Here is a 21,574-nt window from a genome sequence, read left to right as displayed (position 1 = left end):
AATAGTAGGAGGATGTTGTTCAGAAAGAGCTGTGGGTACAGGTATAAAGTTCCTTCAAAATGATGACAGGATGGAACTCTTGCCTTCATCAGTCAGGGCACTGGGACATCATGTTACAACTGGACAAGACATTGGTGAAATCCTATTTAAGATAGAAAGTTGCAGAAAATGTTCATGAAGATGTTACCAGAACTAGCAGGCATGAGTTACAAGGATAGCCTGGGACATTTCTCTCTGGATACAGAGGGGTAACCTAGTAGAGGCACATAATATAGAGGGAAACATAGAAAAGTTGCATAAGAACACAAATTGGAGTAGGTCATCTGGTCCATCAAGTCTGCATCTCCATTCAAAACGATCAGCTGATCAGACTGTGGACTCTGATCTATCTGCCTTTTCCCCATAAGCTTAAGAACTAGGAGCAAGAGTCGGCCATCTGGCCCATTGAGCACGTTCTGCCGTTCAATGAGATCACGGCTGATCTGATGATCGGCTCATCTCCACCTACCTGCCTTTTCCCCATATCCCTTAATTCCCTACTTTGTAAAAAAAATCTATCCAACTTAGTCTTAAATATATTTACTGAGGTCGCCTCCACTGCTTCAATGGGCAGTGAATTCCATAGATTCATCATCCTCTGGAAAAAGCAATTCCTCCTCATCTCTGTCCTAAATCTACAACCCTGAATCTTGAAGCTGTCCCCTAGTTCTGGTCTCCCCAACGAATGGAAACTACTTACCTACCTCAATCTTATCTATGCCTTTCATTTTTAAAAAATTTTTCCTTAAAATCCTTCCAAGTTCCAGCGAGTACACTCCTATAGGCTAAACCTCCCCCCCCCCCCCAAATTCTTTGGAGTCAACCTGGTGAACCTCCTCTCCATCTCCTCTAAAGCCAGCACATCCTTCCTCAAGTAAGGAGACCAGAACTGCACGCAGCACTCCAAATGCAGTCTCACCATACCTTGTACAGTTGCAGCATAACCTCCCCGCTCCTAAAGTTCAAACCCTCCAGCAATTAAGACTAGCGTTTCATTTACCTTCTTGATAGCCCATTGCATCTGCAAACCAGCCATTTCCCATACTGTGCAAAAATCAAATGGTTATAATAATTTAAGGTAAGACGGGGAGATTTAAAAGGGATCTGAAGGGAAGAGGATGGAGGTATATGGATCGAGCTGCCAGAGGAAATGGTAGAGGAAGGTACAATGACAATATTTGAAAGACTTTTGTGTAGGTTCATGATATGAGCAAAATGGAAGGAGCTTAGAGAGATGAGTTCATCAGCAAGGACAAAGTTGGGCCAAAGGCCATGTTTCCCTGATATAACAGTTAAAGGTAAAGGTTCCATTTATTGTCTGTAATAGAATATAACATACATGAAATTCTTTATCTTTTGCCTACCATAAGTCAGTCGCCACTTTGTCCAGGGCCCTTCACAGAAACCCACAGCACCTGGTATTCCAGTCCTATCCCTGCTTAGCTTCCGAGATCAGAAAAAGGATTCTGATGTTCATAACGCGCCTTCACATTTTGGTCCAGCTCAAAGCATTCACATCAATGGCTTCCTTTGAGGCCCTAGACACAATTGAAGATATCTACAGCTGGTTTGTTACAAGGAAGACTCTCAAAGACAAATTACTAAATACATTATCTGTTTAAAAAGAAAATCTGATTTAAAAAAAAAAGCAGTGGTGGTGAGGTCTAAAGAGCCTGTAAGTGGAACTGATGTTGGGTTTGTTTTAAAACGCTGCAACTGGGAGGTCCGCATCCATGGCGGTGCCAATGATCAGCAGCAGCCACGAGGGGTTGCAGACTCCGGGGAAGCAGAGGACTAGCATAAGGCACCTGAAAACGGGAAAGCCACCCACATTCGAGAAGGAGAAGCATGAAGCGGTGACCATGGCAGTGGACCAGAGAGAGGTTTTGAGGCTGAAGAACATGGCGGTGGGCGGGCTGTTGGCGACTCAAGGTGAGGAACTGATTCAGGCTGGGCCGCTGGCGACTGCGCTCAAGGGATTCACATTGGGGTGCGGACTGCTCAAGACTGGCTGAAGTGGTATCAGAAATAGGACGCTGAAGAGGTCATGACCGTGTCTGGGGTTTGGATCTGGAGCTCAAGTTGTCGATGGCTTGGACTGGACTCTGTGGCTGTCAGGGGCTGCGGGAGCACTGGAGGCAGAACCATGGACACTCTGTGACTCTGAAGGGATTCTCTCTTGCTTCTCTTTCCCTGACTGTAAGAGGCACTTCAGGCAATTTCTGTTTGCCTTGCGCCAGTCGAAAACTAATTTTGTGTAATATTGCACTGTCTTTATTACATGACAATAAATTGAATCTTGTTTATTTCATGAGAGCAACATAGACCAGATGCACCGTGCATCTTGGCGCCTCACAGTTTGGCGGGCAGCAACCTCCTTTGAAGAAGACCGCAGAGCCTACCTCACTGACAAAAGGCAAAGGAGGAAAAACCCAACACCCATCCCCAACCAACCAATTTTCCCCTGCAACCGCTGCAATCGTGTCTGCCTGTCCCGCATCGGACTTGTCAGCCACAAACGAGTCTGCAGCTGACGTGGACTTTTTACCCCCTCCATAAATCTTCGTCCGCGAAGCCAAGCCAAAGAAGAACATAGACCAGAACTCTAAAGAAACAGCCAACACTATCAGCTAAGCTGTCCTTATGATAAACCCATCCATCATCTTAGCATTTCAAACAATCTCCCAGTAACAACTAATCAGATATAGGGTGGAGCCTGGACCTCACCTTGGATACTCAGACCACGTCTCTGTAATGCTAATCCCGCTTGTCAGACCAGTTCTGAAGCAGGTTAAAACCTGACCAGCAGAAGCCGTTCATGCACTCCAAGACTGCTTTGAAAGCATTGACTGCCTAAGCATCAGTGACTCGCTACATTAGTTGAGAGTACACTAAGCCCATCATTACTCACTCTAATCAGAACCATGGATGACTGCAGAGATGTGTGTGCTGCTGAGGAACTAGTCTCAACCTTCAGAGTGGCAGAGCTATTGAAAGGCCATCATAGAATCAAAGCGTGTGCAAGCCCAGCGCATTCATAGTTGCTTCCTGGATAGCAAGGACATGTGATGCATATGGAAGGGCATCCAAGATGTCATCAATGACAAGACTACACCATCTGCTGGTAATGCCTCCCTCCCAGATGTACTGAACAACTTGTACATGTGTTTTGAGGCAAAAGACGATGTGGCGGTGCAGAAGACCACCTCTCCTCCAAATGATCAGGTGCTGTGTCTTACAGTGGCCGATGTGAGGAGAGTGTTAGGCAAGCTGCTTGACTGGATGACATTCCTGGCAGAATGCTCAGGGGACGTGCGTCTCAGCTGGCAGATGTTCTCACTGGCATCTTTAACATCTCTCAGAAGTGCTGTGGTCCCAACGTGTTTCAAAGCCACCCTCATTGCCCCCATGCCCAAAAAGTCGTCTGTTACCTGCCTCAATGGCTACCCCCTGTCTCATTCACGTCTACTTTCATGGGGCACATCAAGCTCTTGCTACCCCCGTCACTGGACTCCCTGCAGTTCACATATTGACCCAACCTCTGTATGGATGATGCCATGGTCACTGCCCTCCATCTAACCCTCACCCACCTGGAAAATAAGGACACACATGTTCGAATGCTGTTTATTGACTTCAGTTCGCCATTCAACAAAATCATACCTCAATACCTGGTAGGGAAGTTGAACATGCTAGGACTGAACACCTCCCTCTGCATTTGGATTCTTGACTTCCTGTTGGGGAGACCTCAGGCAATCTAGCACTTCCAAGACCCATCACACAGAGCATGGACCCCCCACCCTCCGGGCCGTGTGCTTATTAGTCCACTGCTGTTCACTCTGCTGACTCATGACTCGAATCCTGTTATCGAATTGCATCATCAAATTTGCTGATGACATGACCATGGTGGGCCTGATCATTAAGAGTGATGAGTCAGCGTACAGAGATGACGTGCAGTTGCTAATGGTCTGGTGCAGAGCCAGTATCGGAACATTAATACAAAAGAGATGGTTGTCGACCAGGAAGGCCCGGGTCCGGGGGCGGGTGAACACTCTCCATTGATGGCTCTACTTGTCCAGGGAATCAATTTCTTTGATGTGCACTTGGTGGAGAATCTCACCTGGTCCCTTAATACCAACTCCATAGCCAAGAAATCCCAGCAGCACCTCTACTTCCTGAGGAAAGTCTGTCTCCCACCCTCCATCCTCACTACATTCTACAGAGGATGACATGACCATGGTGGGCCTGATCATTAAGAGTGATGAGTCAGCGTACAGAGATGACGTGCAGTTGCTAATGGACTGGTGCAGAGCCAGTGTCGGAACATTAATACAAAAGAGATGGTTGTCGACCAGGAAGGCCCGGGTCCGGGGGTGGGTGAACACTCTCCATTGATGGCTCTACTTGTCCAGGGAATCAATTTCTTTGATGTGCACTTGGTGGAGAATCTCACCTGGTCCCTTAATACCAACTCCATAGCCAAAAAATCCCAGCAGCACCTCTACTTCCTGAGGAAAGTCTGTCTCCCACCCTCCATCCTCACTACATTCTACAGAGGATGACATGACCATGGTGGGCCTGATCATTAAGAATTATTCGAGAGCATCTTGAGCAATTGCATCACCGCCTGGTTTGGAAGCTGTACCACCTCGGACCATAAAGCCCTGCAGAGGATTGTGAAGTCAGCGGAGAAGATCATTGGGGGCTCTCCTCCTACCACATTGGTCATCTCCAACATTCGATGCTTGCGGAAAGCAGTAAACATTGTGAAGGACTCCACACAGCCCTCCTGTAAACTGTTCTACCTTCTGCCATCTGGTAGGAGGTACCGTAGCACTCGGGGAGCGGCTTTTTTCCCCAAGCCGTCAGGCTCCTGAACTCCCAGAACCTATGTGGATAATATACTGTGGACCTTTACGGTATACGTCTTAATATTTTCTATTTAAGTGTCTTTACCATGCAATGTATGAACAACAAATATAGGTGACTTAACGTGAGATGCATCCCTTTGTATTTACATGGTTGCCCATGATAATAGCACATTTAAGATGGACTATGAGTGAAATCAATTTTTTTTAATGTAGTCGGAAGGAGAGAAGTAAGGAAGACACCAACTCACCAACTCCGTAGCATGGTTAGCGTAGCAGATGTAATTAGCGTAGTGCAACATTGTTACAGCACGAGAGACCAGGGTTCAAACCGGCACTGACTGTAAGGAGTTTGTACGTTCTCCCCTTGTCTGCGTGGATTTCCACCGGGTGCTCTGATTTCCTCCCACTTTCAAAACGTACGGTGGTTGTAGATCATTTGGGTGTAATTGGGCTCATGAGTTGGAAGGGCCTGTTATCGTATTGTATGTCTCAACTTGATTGCTTCACAGGGACGGGGAGCCATAAACTTTGGCCAGAGTTCTCGGGGTGCCGTAGGCAGAAAAAAGATTGAGAATGGCTGTCTTAGATCAATCCTCTAATTCTCTAATTTTTCTTCCACAAAACAATTGTTTGGTTTCCTGAGAAAACTGATGGATTTGTGAATATTAATTGATATATAGAATTTCTATCCAGTAGTTTTGGGTCAATAATTCTTCCCCTCCCACAACCATCACCAGCAGGCCATTGCTCCTTACATTTTTTATTCCCATGTGGACTAACTGATAATGTGCTGGGCTTCAGTCAACCTCCATTCAGCAACTAATCTGTCGGAACTACTCAGTCGCCTGACTATGCTGATCAGCCACTCCTTCATGGCTGACTCCCTAGCCACGACAAACTTAAAGCCAACTGACCTTTCCATGTGCATCTGGGCATGAGTAAAGTGAATTGGATTCAGAGTTAATATATCAATTTTCACCTTTAAACACACCAAATTCGACAACAGTGGGAATCAAAAATGGAGAATGGTGTTGAGACTTTGCTACTGTACATGCCTTTTGTCACCTTATCTTACCTAATGGGGTGTGGAATAATTTAATGCTATTCAGAGGAAACAATAAATCAACTCTTGCAAGTTCACAACTAACTATTGATAATGCTTGGAATGCGACTGAACATTTATGGGTTCTGTTTGCTTCCTGAATAAGTGACAAATAAACAAATCAAGTTACACACTGTAAACATCAAGTGACATTGAGGATAGGTGGTGGAGGCAATGGCCAGTTCTCTCCCAGTTTTGCACATCAGATGGGGTGGTCTCTTTAACATGAGTGTCTTGGGTAAACTTATACCTCTCATTTTGTTCATTTTAGATTGGTCACAGTGTTTGAGCTACTGAAAGAAAATAGACACACACACGCCGAGAGCAGTTCAGTTTATACAAATTCAAAAGCTGATTTCACACTACAATATGCAAGCCCTTCCCAACTATACTTATCAACGCTTGGACTGGTCCCAACTGCCGAAGCGAGGCAACGACTGCACACTTGTAGTAGGTTGTCAGGGCGCTGGTAGCAGCTTCTCCACCTCCCCCGACCGGGACGTTGCTCGGACTCTGGCTGTTCTTCCTTCTTGACAAGGGGTGTTCCCACCCCTTGGAGAGTCTAAACTTCAGCAGCAGGACCACAGGCTTATATACCCCAAAAACAATTAATCATGCGCCTACTCCTTCTAATATTTGTCAGTCAAAATCAAAACTGAACATTATATTCTACAATTTAGAAGATTAATTATTATGGAACCAGGATGTTATGATTTCCTGGTTTATCTTGTAGATACAAAGACATTAAAACTTCTCGAGTAAGACAGGTTGTGACCAATTCGTCAATTTCAGAGTGTTGCATTTGACAACTGCTTTCCCTGGGCCTCACAGTGGAATTCCATTTCAAAGTGTATCTTCAGATAAGTCCCCATGGCTGAGTTTAATTACATCTGCTAGTTCTGAAAGTAAGGTGACCTGCGTGTGGACCCAGTGTCGTCAGTTCCACATAAGCAAAAAGCATCTGGGCACATGGTTTTAATCCTCCATTACAATGAGGAATCGGAGAAACAAAGGGATATTTTTGAGATTGGACCTGTCATATTAATAAAATTTTATGCCGCAACACTGATAAGGCAAGCATGTGCAACCCTTGCCCTGCATTTAATCTGTGCTATTACCCATCGAGGAATATTTGATTGCTGACACAAAGTGCTTGCTACTTGAAATAATAGAGCTATTTATGTGAGAATAATAAAAAGGATTGTTAGGGCCACAGCCTGTTCTGTGAACCTTGAGAAGGGTTCAAACCCATACTGGAATAGACCAAAAATATGACTCTTTCTGAGGGTTTAATCAGCTTGCATTTACAATAACCTTTTGTGATTCTTTATCTTCCACACAGACTTACAGCCAACTTGCACAACCCATTCAGCAAGCCAAGGCCATGAACCTTCAGTTTCGATCGAAAATACTAGACATTGACAATATTGATGTAAGTAACGGGTTTCTTTAAGAATCTTTACCTTTGCACTGTGTAGCAATGGATATGCTGAGGAAATTATACTGCTGGTTATCTGTAATCTGGTTACTGGATTTCTGGAATTAAAAAGCATTTAATTGACCAAACTACCATCCCTCTCGGTTATAATTTTATTACAACAAAGGGAGACATTTTGGGAAATACATAGCAGGTGATTTGGATTCTAAAATACAATCAGCAAATTATTGCATGGGATCTGCATTTTGATGGGTTAGTGAAGGGGGCTTGTCTAACTATAGGAATAAACACGGCAGACCCTGTGATTGAAGTAAAAGCACAACGTGGAGAAACGCAGCAGGTTAAATAGTGTAAATAGGTTAAAGCAAAGACAAAGAATATTTCTCATCCTTGATTAAGGACTCAAGCCCGAAATATTTTTGCATCTTTATCAATGCTACATAAATTACACTGCTTGTCCAACTATATCTCTCCATGTACCTTTCTATTTACTACCATGGATTTGATATAAACTGCTTCAATTAAGGTTCATTCCAAAAATCCTGTTTACGTCCTTGACATTAGGCAATTGAGGTCATTTGTCATTGCCATAACAACGCAAACAGCACGCAAGGATTGGGTCACAAGTTGTGTATGATGGCTGCTCAATTATTTCTGTCAGTGTGCTGTTGATATTTATTATTTCAAGACTGTTGATTTGAGATCGTCCTCAGCAACAAGAAAGTAAAATTAATTTCCCGGAGTCAGGCTTCACCAGCGCTGAAGCTATTGTGCATAATAATTCAAGTCAGACATAGCTGAAATGAATCACAGGCATTTCTTAATACTTGGGCGGTCTGTATCTGAGAAACCAGAAAACTTTAACTGAAAGCTTTAAAGCACAGCAGTCAAATTTCAGTAAAAGCGTGAACCATATTTTTATTGAATATTTAAAAGTAACTGAGTATCTGGATGTACCTTAACTATATTATTAGTCGTTCTTTAATTATTTGAACATAGTTTGACCAAATGCTCAGGTGCATTTACTAAGTGATTAGGCTTGTCATAACTGAACATGTTACAGATGATCTGAACTTTCCCTTAAATGGAAAATCAGTTTCAGAACATTATTGGTTTTTGGGGAGGGGGGAGCATGTGTTTTTGCACACTTGTCTGACATGGGTATTTGAGTGAATTGTGCTGTTGTGATAGGTTCTTTGTACCACAGCCAGCAAAAAGATGAATTGAAACACTTACAATTAAATTAAAAGAACAGTAAAATAATAATAATGAGTAAACCTGGAATTTTCAAAATCCAGCCATCTAATTTGTTCTTCTGTTACTTGATCATATCATTTATGTTTATTTGTGATCTCAGGAGGAGTACTTTTTGACAATATTGGCATATTGTTTGATAAATTTTAAATTGGAACATCGAGGTAAGTTGAGATGAGTACACAAGGACTTGGATTTAAACTTTCCAACATGACTTTATATTTACATAATTAGAAAGGTTTATGAACAAGATCTCAGTTTCAATTATAGGTTTTATTGATTTTTACAAGTAATTTTCTTTCTTTTTTATTAATCATACATGAGGAGAATGGGAGTACATAATCAAAAAGGGGAAAAAAAATCACTATTTAAAACATATTGTATTGCAGCAGAATCATCGAATATGTTCTTGTGCTAATAATTTTATAAATATATGACCAACAAGCGCTTTTGATATTTATATGATCTTGTGTTAAATAAAAAAGATAAACATGGATGCAAAGCTTCCAACTTAAAGTAGTAATGAACAAACCAGGTGCAACTAGTCTAGAATACACTTTGTTTTGAATGAGCAGGGAGGGAGGTTAGTGATCTGGTTGCCTAACCCTTATTTGTCTAACCTTTAGACTCATAAACGTCAAGGTAAGTTGGACATAAATCTAACTAGAAACAGAAGGGAAATTTCACAAACATTTTGATTATGAATTGTTTGAAACAGACATTGTATGCAAAAGTTAGGAGCCAGAGAATTTGCCTTGCATTTTTCCTTCTGCATTTTCAAGGGTAGAGTGCTTTTCATTGAAGTAGACTTTCTCCATTTTCTTTAGAGGCTCCCAGCTGATTGCAACTCTCCCAGTGGTTAAAAAAAAGAATCTTTGTGAGCTGTCCTCAAGCTGTCTGCTAGATAAGTGTGAGCATGTGTAGTGGAAGGGTTGGTAGACAATTTCTTTCACCTTCCTCTCTTCCCTTACAACAACTACATCTCAATTGTTTTGCTTTTTCTTTCTTTCATCTGAGTTTCAAGATCTCTTGTGGAAAGTCATTTAATTTACAAAAATCCATTTCAGGAAATCTCAACATGTACATGTATTTTCATACTATTCTAATCACCATTTTCTGAGTGATATACAAGAACGGGGAAAGAGGTTGAGAAAATGAATATACTGGATCTGATTTACTTTCTGTGAATGACTTTTATTCTGTTCAGCGGTCACATTTCTCTTTTAATCTTCTTAATGGCCAATTTCCCTAGATGCTCAGAATTAATGCTTTGCTTTAAAAGTGTTTTGGGAGGATGCCTTAAATGAATTTGTCCATTTAGATTCAACCTTGAGGCAATGTCAAGAACTTCTGGTGATCAGAAAGCAGAGATGGTGGATTCTGCAGTATGACACTTGCTGCATTGCACCCCAAACTATTTGCCTTATTGGTGAACTATTTGAAGTTGGAATGCAGAAATGTGTAAGCAGTAGATCTATCATGGGAATTAAGCTAAGTAGAAGACAGAAATGAGTTGAGTGTGGAGACTCAACTCACCAGGTAACTGCAGTGAAACAGGTCAGTCAGTTAATGATTTAGCCAGTTTTTCCCAAGATCGTGTTATATGGCGAGCTCTCCACTGGCCACCGAGACAGAGATGCACCAAAGAAGAGGTACAAGGACTGCCTAAAGAAAGCTCTTGGTGCCTGCCCCATTGACCATCGCCAGTGGGCTGATCTCGCCTCAAACCGTGCATCTTGGCGCCTCACAGTTCGGCGGGCAGCAACCTCCTTTGAAGAAGACCGCAGAGCCCACCTCACTGTCAAAAGACAAAGGAGGAAAAACCCAATACCCAACCCCAACCAACCAATTTTCCCTTGCAACCACTGCAACCGTGTCTGCCTGTCCCGCATCGGACTTGTCAGCCACAAACAAGCCTGCAGCTGACGTGGACATTACCCCTCTATAAATCTTCGTCCGCGAAGCTAAGCCAAAGAAGAAGAATTGTCCCCCTGACTCTCATTATATTGTCCACTTCATTGTTCTTCTATGGCAAAAAAATTGCTCATTCATTGAAAATAGTTTGCCTTTGCCAATTTGTCTGACTAAATTTCATGTATTCTGGAATTATTTAACCTCAAGTTCTTCTCTGTGAAATTAAACCAAACTCCCTCTTCAGAATACTAACCCTAACCCCACAATTACTTCCCTGAAAAAGATCTGGCAACTTTGATGAAAAAAGTGAAAGCAAAACAATGACAATGCAGTAAGGAGGAGAGGGGAAGGTGAAAGAAATCAGTCAACCCCCCCCCCACACACACACACACACACACACACACACACACACACACACACACTTATCTAGCAGACAGTTTGAGGACAGCTCACAAAGAATTTTTTTTTGTCATTGGGAGAGTTGCAATGAGCTTGGAGCTTAAAGTTTACTTTAATTAAGTCTGACCTTGAAAATGCAGAAGGAAAAATGCAAGGCAAATTCTTTCCAACCACTTTCAAAGATGCACAGCATAGTCAGTCCAAAGGCTGCTTCAAAAGAAAAATCAGGATCCGGAAACCAATAAATCAGTACGTAGTTAAAGTAAGCAGTTTAAATAAAGAGCTGACACCAGCAGGCACAATAGACTGAATGACATCCTTCATAAAAATGTTAATCCTGTTTAGTTTGAGCCAAATCCTGTGTTTTTATTGCTGTCTGCAATGCAGTTTGTTTTAGATATCAAATTCTTTTTCATTTAAGAAAATCTGAACTTTTTAAAAAAAAAATCATCTTGAGTTGTTTCTCTGGTTCCCGCAATGCCTGTTGTAAACAATTCGTAATCATTTAAAAGTGTGAAATTTCCCTTCAGTATCTTGAGCTAATACCATGCCCTCTTTCAAAGGCAATGTGCTGTATGCAGAAAGCTAGATGGCAAATGTGACAAGCATTAATAATATACCACTGCAACCTTCTCCAAGCTTATAACTCCATCAATCCAATATATTTCTGATTCTTCCTATTTTACTTCATGCTACCAATAGGGACTTTGCCTTCAGTCAACAATCCTCAAGCTTTGGTGTGACCTTTCTTTTAGGCTGCTTGATCCTTCCTCCCTTAAGAAGCTTAACAATTACTTTCTCATTTACAAAGTATTATGATACCTATTTTTTTTCCTTTTGCCTCAATGGCAAATTTTATCTGATTCCACATGGATAAAGCATCTTGGGCCATTTTTGTGCTCTGTAAATGCAAGTCCTTCCCGTTCTCTGAAACAGCACATTTTAGGTTAGTGTAGGCTGCAGCCCTTCAATCACTATTTTACACATCAATCAATTCTTGATTTATTCTCCAAAAGCAAAAGATTGCCTTTGGCTTGTTTTCAAACTTTTTCTTTCCATTCACATGCCACTTTAAGTAATCCCTATGCTCTGTGCGAGTAGAGGGAGAAAAAGGTTGAGAACCTCTGCTCTAGACCCAATTGTTACTGAAATAATTTGCTTGAGAAAAATTGTCGTTGGCCCATTTCCTTTGGGGTTATGAAACCATGCACGTAACATGTCAATTAGGTACAATTAAAACAGTGGTTTTCAAACTTTTTCTTTCCACTCCCATACCACCGTAAGTAATGCCATAGGTGCTCTGCGATTGGTAAGGGATTACTTAAGGTGGTATGGGAGTGGAAAGAAAAAGTTTGAAAACCACGGGTCTAGACAAAGAAAACAATGATTTGGTTTCCTTAACCTGGGTTTGAACTTAGATTGGAAGGAAATAATAAGCAGAAGGTAGTTCTTTTGTTCCTTCATTGTATGGCTTATTGAGCATAGGGATGAATTTGCAAATATCCAGCTACAATTAAAGAGCTTGCTGACCATAGCTATTGTTTAATTGACAGCTACATTCAAAACATACTTTGCATCCAGAGTGAAACCCAATCAGCTGTAGATGGTGTGATTGAAGTAAACACACTGAAATGCTGGAGGAACTCAGCTGGTCTTTTCAGCATCTATTTGTCTCCTATAGAAGGTGAGAAGACCATGCTTTGCATCCAAGTCACTGAATAGCAACAATATTTTAAAAAATCTGAGCATTCATCTTTGAAAATGAGCCTACCAGGACACCCCCTGCTGATCAAGATAGTTTTATCTCGTGTTCTAAAATGTTTTGGAGCCAAATTTCAGTAAATTGGACTTCACTGCTTAGGGAATTATTCAGAGTTGTGAACACACTTTGCAAAGCTGATGTATGTTTTAAGTAGCAATGTGTCTTTTAGTAAACTGATGAGTATTTCCTGCATGTCAAAGGGTAGAGACAACTGTATGAATACTTAAACAAAATTGGTGCAAATTAGTCGTCAAAAGAAATTGCTTTCAACCACAAAGATGTATTTAAAATCTGAAATGAATAGAGAATGCATTGTTTTGCTAGTGTCTGGGAAATGAGATTACCATTTTCAATTGAAGGATGTTCATTTGTCATTTATTTTCTTTGTTGTTAAGTTTTGAGCATTTTATTGTAATTTCACCTTCGGTTAATGCTTGTACTCAATTGGGTTCAGCTTCCTTCTCGTACATAAAGTAGTTTAAAGTATATAGTGTTAGAGTGTGGTGGACACCACTGGCGTACTGCAGGGGCAACCTCTGTACCTGCAGGAGTGTAAGGGGATAGGACAACACCTGGCCGGCTGTCAGTCGGCCTGAATGGATCAAGCCCCACCTGGTCGGGTGTCAAACACCCTCTGGGATATAAACCTGTGCCAGCCTCCCGAGGCCTCACTCAGACTTGCTGCAGCCACAGCCAGCCTGGCTCTGTGGAAGTCTTTGTGGATTAAAGCCTTTTGTACAGTCTTTATCTTTATTGATACAGTCTGGATCAGTCTGTGTCTGATTCTGGCTAACAGTGCACCACATAGAGGAATGGGAATAGGGGTGGAAAACATCTGGAGGGGTGGAGAGGAACCAACAAGAGATGCAAAGTAAAAGTTATTAATTGAATAAAATATTGAATTCCCTTACCGGTTATACAGTGGGGAAATTCCATGTACATGATTGATAATTGAGTGTGCAGTATAGTTATGCAAAATTTATATTGGGAAAAAAAATCATTGGTACTCAGGAATACTCTGAGTGGTACACTTTGAAAGTTTGACAATGTAATAATGCGAATGCAAGGGCCTGTGACATGAAATTATCAAAACGGTGCAGAGAACAAAATAGAGCATTACTAATTTACGCATCTATAACTCAATGGCATGCTAAAATGTACAGCTAAAAAGCAATACATTATAGATCTGAATCTAAATTGCAAAGACATAATATTGGAAACACTCAGTAGGTTATACAGCAACTGTGAAGAGGCAGTCAACATTTAGCATTGGGCCAGTTCTTGCTGATGGTCACCACCATTTCCACACCACCATTATCTCCTAAAGAAAAATCTGGTTGTCCTGGAAATGGAAGAAATGGCAGAAATGGGAAAAACGGGAATGGAAAGAGTCTACCTCTTTCTGAAATGGGATCTCCGAGATTGGAATCTTTTGGATGAAAAGAAGAATTTTCTTAATTTTTTTTGTTATTATGATATTTTGATGTTATTGATTGTTTGGCTGGGGAGGGAGAGATTTGCACTAAGTTCTTTACTAGTCATCAGCCACTGGTGGGTGACCCACACCCAATTTTTGTTTAGGGGATTACTACATTTTGGTAGTTTTGGGGGGGGGGGGATTTTTTTTTCTTTATTATTTTTATTTTAGTTAGTTTTTAATTTGTGTTTTTTTTTATTGGAGGGCCTATATACGTTGATTTGAGTTTTTATATAAATATATTATTGGTATTTAGTAATAATAATAGGTATGTCAAAGTTGAGGTTTGCTACTTTTAATGTTCGAGGATTAAATAGTACGATTAAGGGTAAGCGAGTCTTGGCGTATATTAAGAAAATGAAAATTGATATTGCTTTTTTACAAGAAACACATTTGAATGTGAAGGAAAGCATGAAATTAAAAAGGGACTGGTTTGGGCATGTATATTCTTCTTCATTTAATTCTAGAGGTGTAGCAATTTTGAAACATAAAAATTTATCTTTTGAATTACAATCAATGGAGGAAAAGGCAGGATGTATTCTTAAATTGAATTGTAAGATTTTTAGTGAATTTTGACCTTTACTTAATATTTATGCCCCAAATGCAGATGATGAAATATTTATTTCAGATGCATTTTTATGTTTGGGTCAGGCTAATGATAATATTTTAGTTGGTGGTGATTTTAATTGTGTTTTGGAATCTTTATTAGATAAATCTCCGAAGAAAATTAAAAAATCCAAGATGGCAATTCAGGTCCAAGCATTGATGAAACATCTTAACTTAGTAGATATTTGGAGATGTCATAATCCGACAGAGAAAGATTTTTCCTTTTATTCATCTGGACACGAATCGTTTTGACTTCTTTACTATTGGCACATTTACAAGGGAAAATACAACAAGCGGAATATAAACGTAGGGTAATTTCAGATCACTCCTTGTTATATTTTACATATGAAACTTCTGAGAAAATTCAAATGGCTTATCATTGGAGATTTAATACAATGTTGTTAAAAATATGGAATTTATTGATTATTTGAAAAAACAAATTAATTTTTTTTGAAAGAAAATTCTAATTCTGTTCAAAGTAAGTTTGTATTATGGGATGCTATGAAAGCCTATTTGAGAGGACAAATAATTAGTTATACTTCTAAAATAAAAAAGAATCGATTAAATCAGAGTCTTGAATTAGAGAAACAGATCAATGAGTTAGAAAATGAATTTCAGAAAGATGCTACAGAAGATCAGAAAATAGAATTATCTAGGTTGAAATTGGAATATAATACTTTGCAATCTTATCAATTTGAATTTGTGATTAATAGGACTAAACAACGGTATTACGAATGGAGAGAGAAAGCACATAAGGTATTGGCGTGGCAATTAAAGAAAGAACAGATTTTGAGGACTATTAATGCTGTTAGACGGAATTCTCATTACTTATAAACCTCGTGAGATTAATGATGAATTTTATTCATTTTATAAAAAGTTATATACATCTTAATGAAAACAAGAAACTGGATCGATTGATCATTTTTTAATCACAGTTGAATTTACCGATATTAGAGGATGCAGATATACAGGAGTTAGAAGAACCATTTACTGATTCAGAAATTAAAATGGCTATGCTGGAAATGCCGAACGGTAAATCGCCTGGTAATTATGGATTTTTGGTTGAATTTTATAAAAATTTTTATGATGATTTATCTACAGTGTTTGGGGATGTATTACGTCAGGTTGGAGAACATTATGAATTACTTGAGTCTTGTTCTAGTGCTTTAATTACAATAATTCCTAAAAAAGATGGAGATCCTTTGAAAGTATCTTCATATAGACCAATTTCATTGTTAAATGTAGATTATAAAATAATAGCTAAAATATTAGCGAATAGATTGGCTAAATTTTTACCTAAGTTGATTCATATTGATCAAACAGGTTTTATAAAGAATAGATATGCTTCAGTAACATTTTGCGCGTGATTAGTTTGATTAATAGATTTCGACAATCTTTAGATCACCCGATGATTATATCCTTAGATGCAGAAAAAGCATTTGATAGAGTTGAATGGAATTTTTTGTTTAAAGTTTTGGAGGAATTTAAGTTTGGTCCTTCTTGGTTGGATTAGGGCTCTATATAGTAAACTGGTAGCTAGAGTATTGACGGATGGTTTGATTTCGGAATCTTTTAAGTTAATTCGATCAACTCATCAAGGTTGTCCTTTATCACCAGCTTTGTTTGCGTTAGTGATTGAACCTTTAGCACAGTTGATAAGACAAAATACACAGATACAAGGTATGAAAGTTTTAGATGAGGAGTATAAAATTAATTTATTTGCTGATGATGTATTGATGTATTTAATAAACCCAGCTCAGTCACTTTTGCACTTGAAGGAATGTTTAATACAATATGGATGTCTTTCTGGATATAAAGTTAATTGGGGAAAAAAGTGAAATATTACGGGTAAGTGAAGGAGATTATTCAGTTTATAAGAATATTAATCGAATTAAATATCTGGGTATAATTTTGAATGTTAACCATCAATCTTTATATAAATTAAATTATGCTCCGTTAATGAAAAAAATTAAAACTGATTTGATTAAATGGAAAGATTTGCCTATTAATTGAATGGGTCGTCCGCGAAGCCAAGCCAAAGAAAGAAGAAGAGGATAAATATAATTAAGATGAATATCTTTCCACGTATACAATAGTTGTTTCAATCTATTCCGTATTTACTTGATAAAATTTTTTTTCGAGATTTGAATAAAATGGTTAGGGAGTTTTTATGGAGGGGTAAATTTTCGAGAGTAGCTTTGAATAAATTAACTTGGAAATATGAGTTAGGGGGTCTACGTTTACCACATTTTCAAAATTATTATGAAGCAGCCCAACTTAAATTTATTAGTTCATTGATGGATTTGATACGGCCTCCTAGTTGGGCTAAAATTGAGATGGCAAGTTTTTCTGAAATTGAAATACATCAATTTTTGTTTAGGTGGAATATGAATTTGTTACAAAAATATAATGTGCCTATACTAAAACATTTAATGAAGTTATGGATGAAGAAAAATAAAATGACAGGCTCTAGGGGTAAATTATTGGCTTTGACTCCGTTGTATAATAATCAACTTATTTCTTTTTCCATACATAATCAAATTTTATTGCATTGGTGATGTAAAGGTGTGAAAAATTTGGGAGATTGTTTTAAAGAGGGTACATTTTTATCTTTTAAATAGATGCGGGAAGGTTTTGGTATTGATAAGAACTCTATTTCTTTATTATCAAATTCGATCTTTGGTAAAATGTATGTTTGGTAGAGATATGATTTTACCTAAAATGACTAAATTTGAGACTTTTCTTATGAAGGTACCAGAGAAGGGTTACATTTCATCTATGTATCAAATATTACAGGATGGTATGGATAAAAAGGATTGGGATAGATCTAAAATTAAATGGGAAGCGGATATTGGTTTTACTTTTTCTGAAGATGATTGGTTAGATATCTGTTATGATTGATAAATGGACGTTATGCAATGATTAATTGCAATTTTTTACATCAATTATATTTGACACCTGAAAAATTAAAAAAAAATTGGTTTTCATGAATCAGATTTGTGTTTTAGATGTGGTGATACGGTTGGAACTTTTTTTCATGCTGTTTGGTCATGTATACATATACAATCTTTTTGGAAGAAAATTCAATCATTTTTAGAATACCTGTATAAGATTAAAATGGTTTTAGATCCAACAGTATTTTTATTGGGTAGTTTGCAACCTCTGAAAGGTTTGGGATTAGATAAGTTCCAACTTGCTTTTGTATATTTAGCTTTATCCGTAGCAAAAAAAATGTATTGCTAGTACGTGGAAAGATACAAATATGATTGATATTAATAGATGGCATAATGAGATGAAACATTGTTTAATAATGGAAAAAATTATGTATGTTTTGCATGATAATTATAATTTTTTTATTAATAAGTGGCTGTTATACTCAGAATATTTACATTTCAATTTATATTGATTAGATTTTAATATGTATATTTAACTTTTTCTTTAATATTTTTTCTTTTAATGGCTCTCCTTAGGATATTTGGCTGAAGGGGGGGTGTTTCTTTTTTTTTCTATATATAAAAAAAATGTTCTTGTAAATGTTTAATTGCTGCATATGTCATATATTATTTGTTTTTTAAACGAATAAATAAAGTTTTAAAAAAATGTATGTACTCTGACAATAAATCTGAAACCTCCCAGCAGCTCATTGTTTGCTATTTACTTTATTTCCCTCTGCTCAGATATGTCCAGACCTGTTTGATCTTCCCAGTGCAATCTGTTCTTGGCTCACAAATTTAGTGCAAGACCAAACAGTTCATTTCTGCTTACAGATCCCTCTGGCACCTTAGTTAAGATCAATGTTTTTCACTTTATTGTGAATTGCCTCTCAGATGTCCGATCCACGCTAGTTGTGTTTTATCCTGGGCAGTGTTCCATTTTAGAGTCTGAATTTACTACTTTTTTTGGTTATTTTTTATTTTCCACACCAGAAGTAACAGTTTCTTGATGGAGAACAGTTGTATGAATGACCACTGCTTAAATAGTCATTCTTCAAGTCGGAGCTGCAGACAATGTACATCAGCAGCCCAGTGTCTGCTTTGCAGGCCAAATCCACTCAGTTTCAGATGGCACGTTGCAGTTATCAGCAGGCACCTTTGAAAATTGTAATGAGCTGAAACTCTTGTAGACTTATTCCTTCTTTACCTCATCCACATGCTTTGAGACATCCCCACCACTGCTGATTCAACATGGAGTTGGAATTCAATCTGTAAATAACTTCTGCTTGAAATGACTCATCATTGTGTGTAGCTGAGATAACAAGACATTAAAAAAAATAATATCGGAATCACTTTGTAAAAGAAAATTCTGACCTGAACTCGGTGTAGCACACTATTATGCTTTCTAATCACTGAAGAAGAATCTCATACTGTGAACTGATTGATTTACTTCACACTGGTGTCACTACTGTGAAAATATCTTTCATGCGACATCACTGAGGCAGCCATTTAATAAACTGATGATTGAATAGAACTGTCAGGGGAGCTTTCTTGCAAAGTGCTGATGAATTGTAGGGGTGAGCATTCATACTGACGCACTCTGGTCTCTCTGTACTTTGTGATTGACCTGATTCTCTTTGATTGCAGCTGGCAATGGGGAAAATGATGGAGCAGGGACCGGTTCTAATTATCACCTTCCAGGCTCAGTTAGTCATGGTCATCAAGAACTACAAGGGAGAAGTAGTGGAGGGCGACCCGGTACGTATACTCGATCTCTGAAATTATAAAGATGTAGCACAAAGGACATGTTTATACAGGATCCATTCGAAAACCTGGTGCATCTTTGTAAAATGGTACTCAACTTCATATTTATTTGTCACATTATTACTTGGTACAATGAGAAGGGTTCTTCTGTGAGTGGTCAATTCTAACATTCAACCAGCTGTACAAAATAGAAAGGCAAAACCAGTTACAGAGGGTACCGTTAAAATTTAAACAAAAAAGATCAGCTAGTACAAAGCAGGGACAGTATGAGGGAAGTGTGATGGGATTCTTTTTGGAGTTTTATGGCTCTGGGGTTGAAGCTGTCTTTAAGACTGTTGGTAGTAAAATGCGAAAGTCTCCAGACACCGTGGTTGAAGTAAAACCATAATGCTGGAGAAACTCAGCAGGTCAAGCAGTGTCCTTTCTGTAGATAAAAATACAAACCAATGTTTCAGGCTTGAGACCTTCATCAAGATATCAAGAAATCTTGATGAAGGGCTTAGCTCAAAACATTGGTTATGTATCTTTACATGAAGGACACTGTTTGACCAGCAGAGTTTTTCCAGCATTATGGTTTTACTTTAAGATTGTTGGTTTGTGATTTCACACAGTTGAGCCTCCTCCCTGATAGGAGGAGAGAGAAGAGTGTGTCTGGGATGTGATGGTCCTTCAGCATAACATACAGCACGGTAATAGGCCATTTCAGCCTATGAGTCAGTGCCTTCCAATTTATATCCAATTAACCTATGACCCCCCTGTATGTTTCGAATGCTGGGAGGAAACCGCAGCCCCCAGGAAAATCTCATACAGACACAGGGAGAGAGTACAAACTCCTTACAGACAGAGTGGGATTTGAACTCTGGTCCCAATTGCTAGCGTTGTAAAGGTATTGGGCTAACTGCTATTCCAACCGTGCTGCCTAACTGAGACATTGATTGGAATAAGTTGTTTATAATGTATTCAGGGAAGCACATTCAGGTTGAAAATGAAGCAATTTGATGTGTTTCAAAGCAAATTCTGCAAGTTTTGAAAGCCTTCCTTACTGACTTAAAACTCTATACGATTGATTAAACACACAAAACCATGTTGATAAACCCTAACCCTGTACGAATGGTAATGAAATCAGACTCTACATAAACTCTTAAAAGGTAAGTGACCATATTCTCAATGAAGAGTAATTTGCAGGGTTATCAGAAAAAGATGGGATGTGGAAATAAATTGGATTGCTCTTTCAAAGAGATGATCTGTACAAGGCTTCTGCAAAAGGTTAAGTGGAGAGAGAAAATGGTTGGGGATTACAGTGAGTGGGGATGTGGCCTAGCCATTTTTGGTCTTAAAAAATTGTTTTCTCTAACAAAATAGTTTACCTTGTAAACTTACTCTCAGTTGTGTTTCCATCTCCTTTAAGTTTTCATTGCTGAACTGACAATCACTGGGTAGACTTGAGCACAAAGAATAGCTTTGTCATCAGATTCTCAAGCTGTAGCCTAACGCTGAGAAAAGAGAAAAAACTACGTCAGGTTTTCGCCTCAAAGACCTGCAAGTCAAAAAGATATTAAATTTACAACTAAACTAATGAGGTGCTATTTAGGATTATCAGTATTGAAAGAACCCTCACACTTATATGTTGAGAACTGAGATTCAAAACAGAAGAAGGTGAAGGTGACACTTGAACCTCTTCAGTTTAATACTCCGTTGCTCAGTATTAGGGCTGTTGAAAAAAATATTGTCGTCAATAAAACTTCTTGAATGTGTTCCCAATGCACAATTTTATAGAAATGAAAAGAATAGGGATGGTTTTTGATAAAGGTTCTTTTCTAGGTGTTTATAATTTTAGATTTCCTGTCGGCATTGATCTGCCCACTGGATTAATCTGATGAGATCACACTTATCGTATATGCCGGCATATAAGATGGTACTTGAACTTTAAGAAAGACTATCCAAAACCAGGGGTCGTCTTATACACCAAGTATAAAATCCAAACCTTGTATTAAAGCAATAAAAATGTATTATAAACC

At 38.7% G+C, this 21,574-nt stretch overlaps 1 protein-coding gene across 1 annotated transcript in view; it reads left to right on the top strand.

The window, feature by feature from the left end:
- The window catches only part of timm44 (translocase of inner mitochondrial membrane 44 homolog (yeast)), a 74,881-nt gene that overhangs the window by 41,334 nt on the left and 11,973 nt on the right, over positions 1 to 21,574 (top strand). Inside the window, exons 11-12 of the mRNA XM_069927983.1 lie at positions 7,352 to 7,441; positions 19,440 to 19,550. Coding sequence (XP_069784084.1) covers positions 7,352 to 7,441; positions 19,440 to 19,550 — 201 coding nt within the window. The remainder of the gene's footprint in view (positions 1 to 7,351; positions 7,442 to 19,439; positions 19,551 to 21,574) is intronic.

The sequence above is a fragment of the Narcine bancroftii genome, chromosome 3, assembly GCF_036971445.1.
Source record: "Narcine bancroftii isolate sNarBan1 chromosome 3, sNarBan1.hap1, whole genome shotgun sequence".
In the NCBI taxonomy this organism is placed as follows: domain Eukaryota; kingdom Metazoa; phylum Chordata; class Chondrichthyes; order Torpediniformes; family Narcinidae; genus Narcine; species Narcine bancroftii.
The sequence above is the reverse complement of the archived record's forward strand: the minus strand, read 5'-3'. Positions and strand labels throughout refer to the sequence as shown.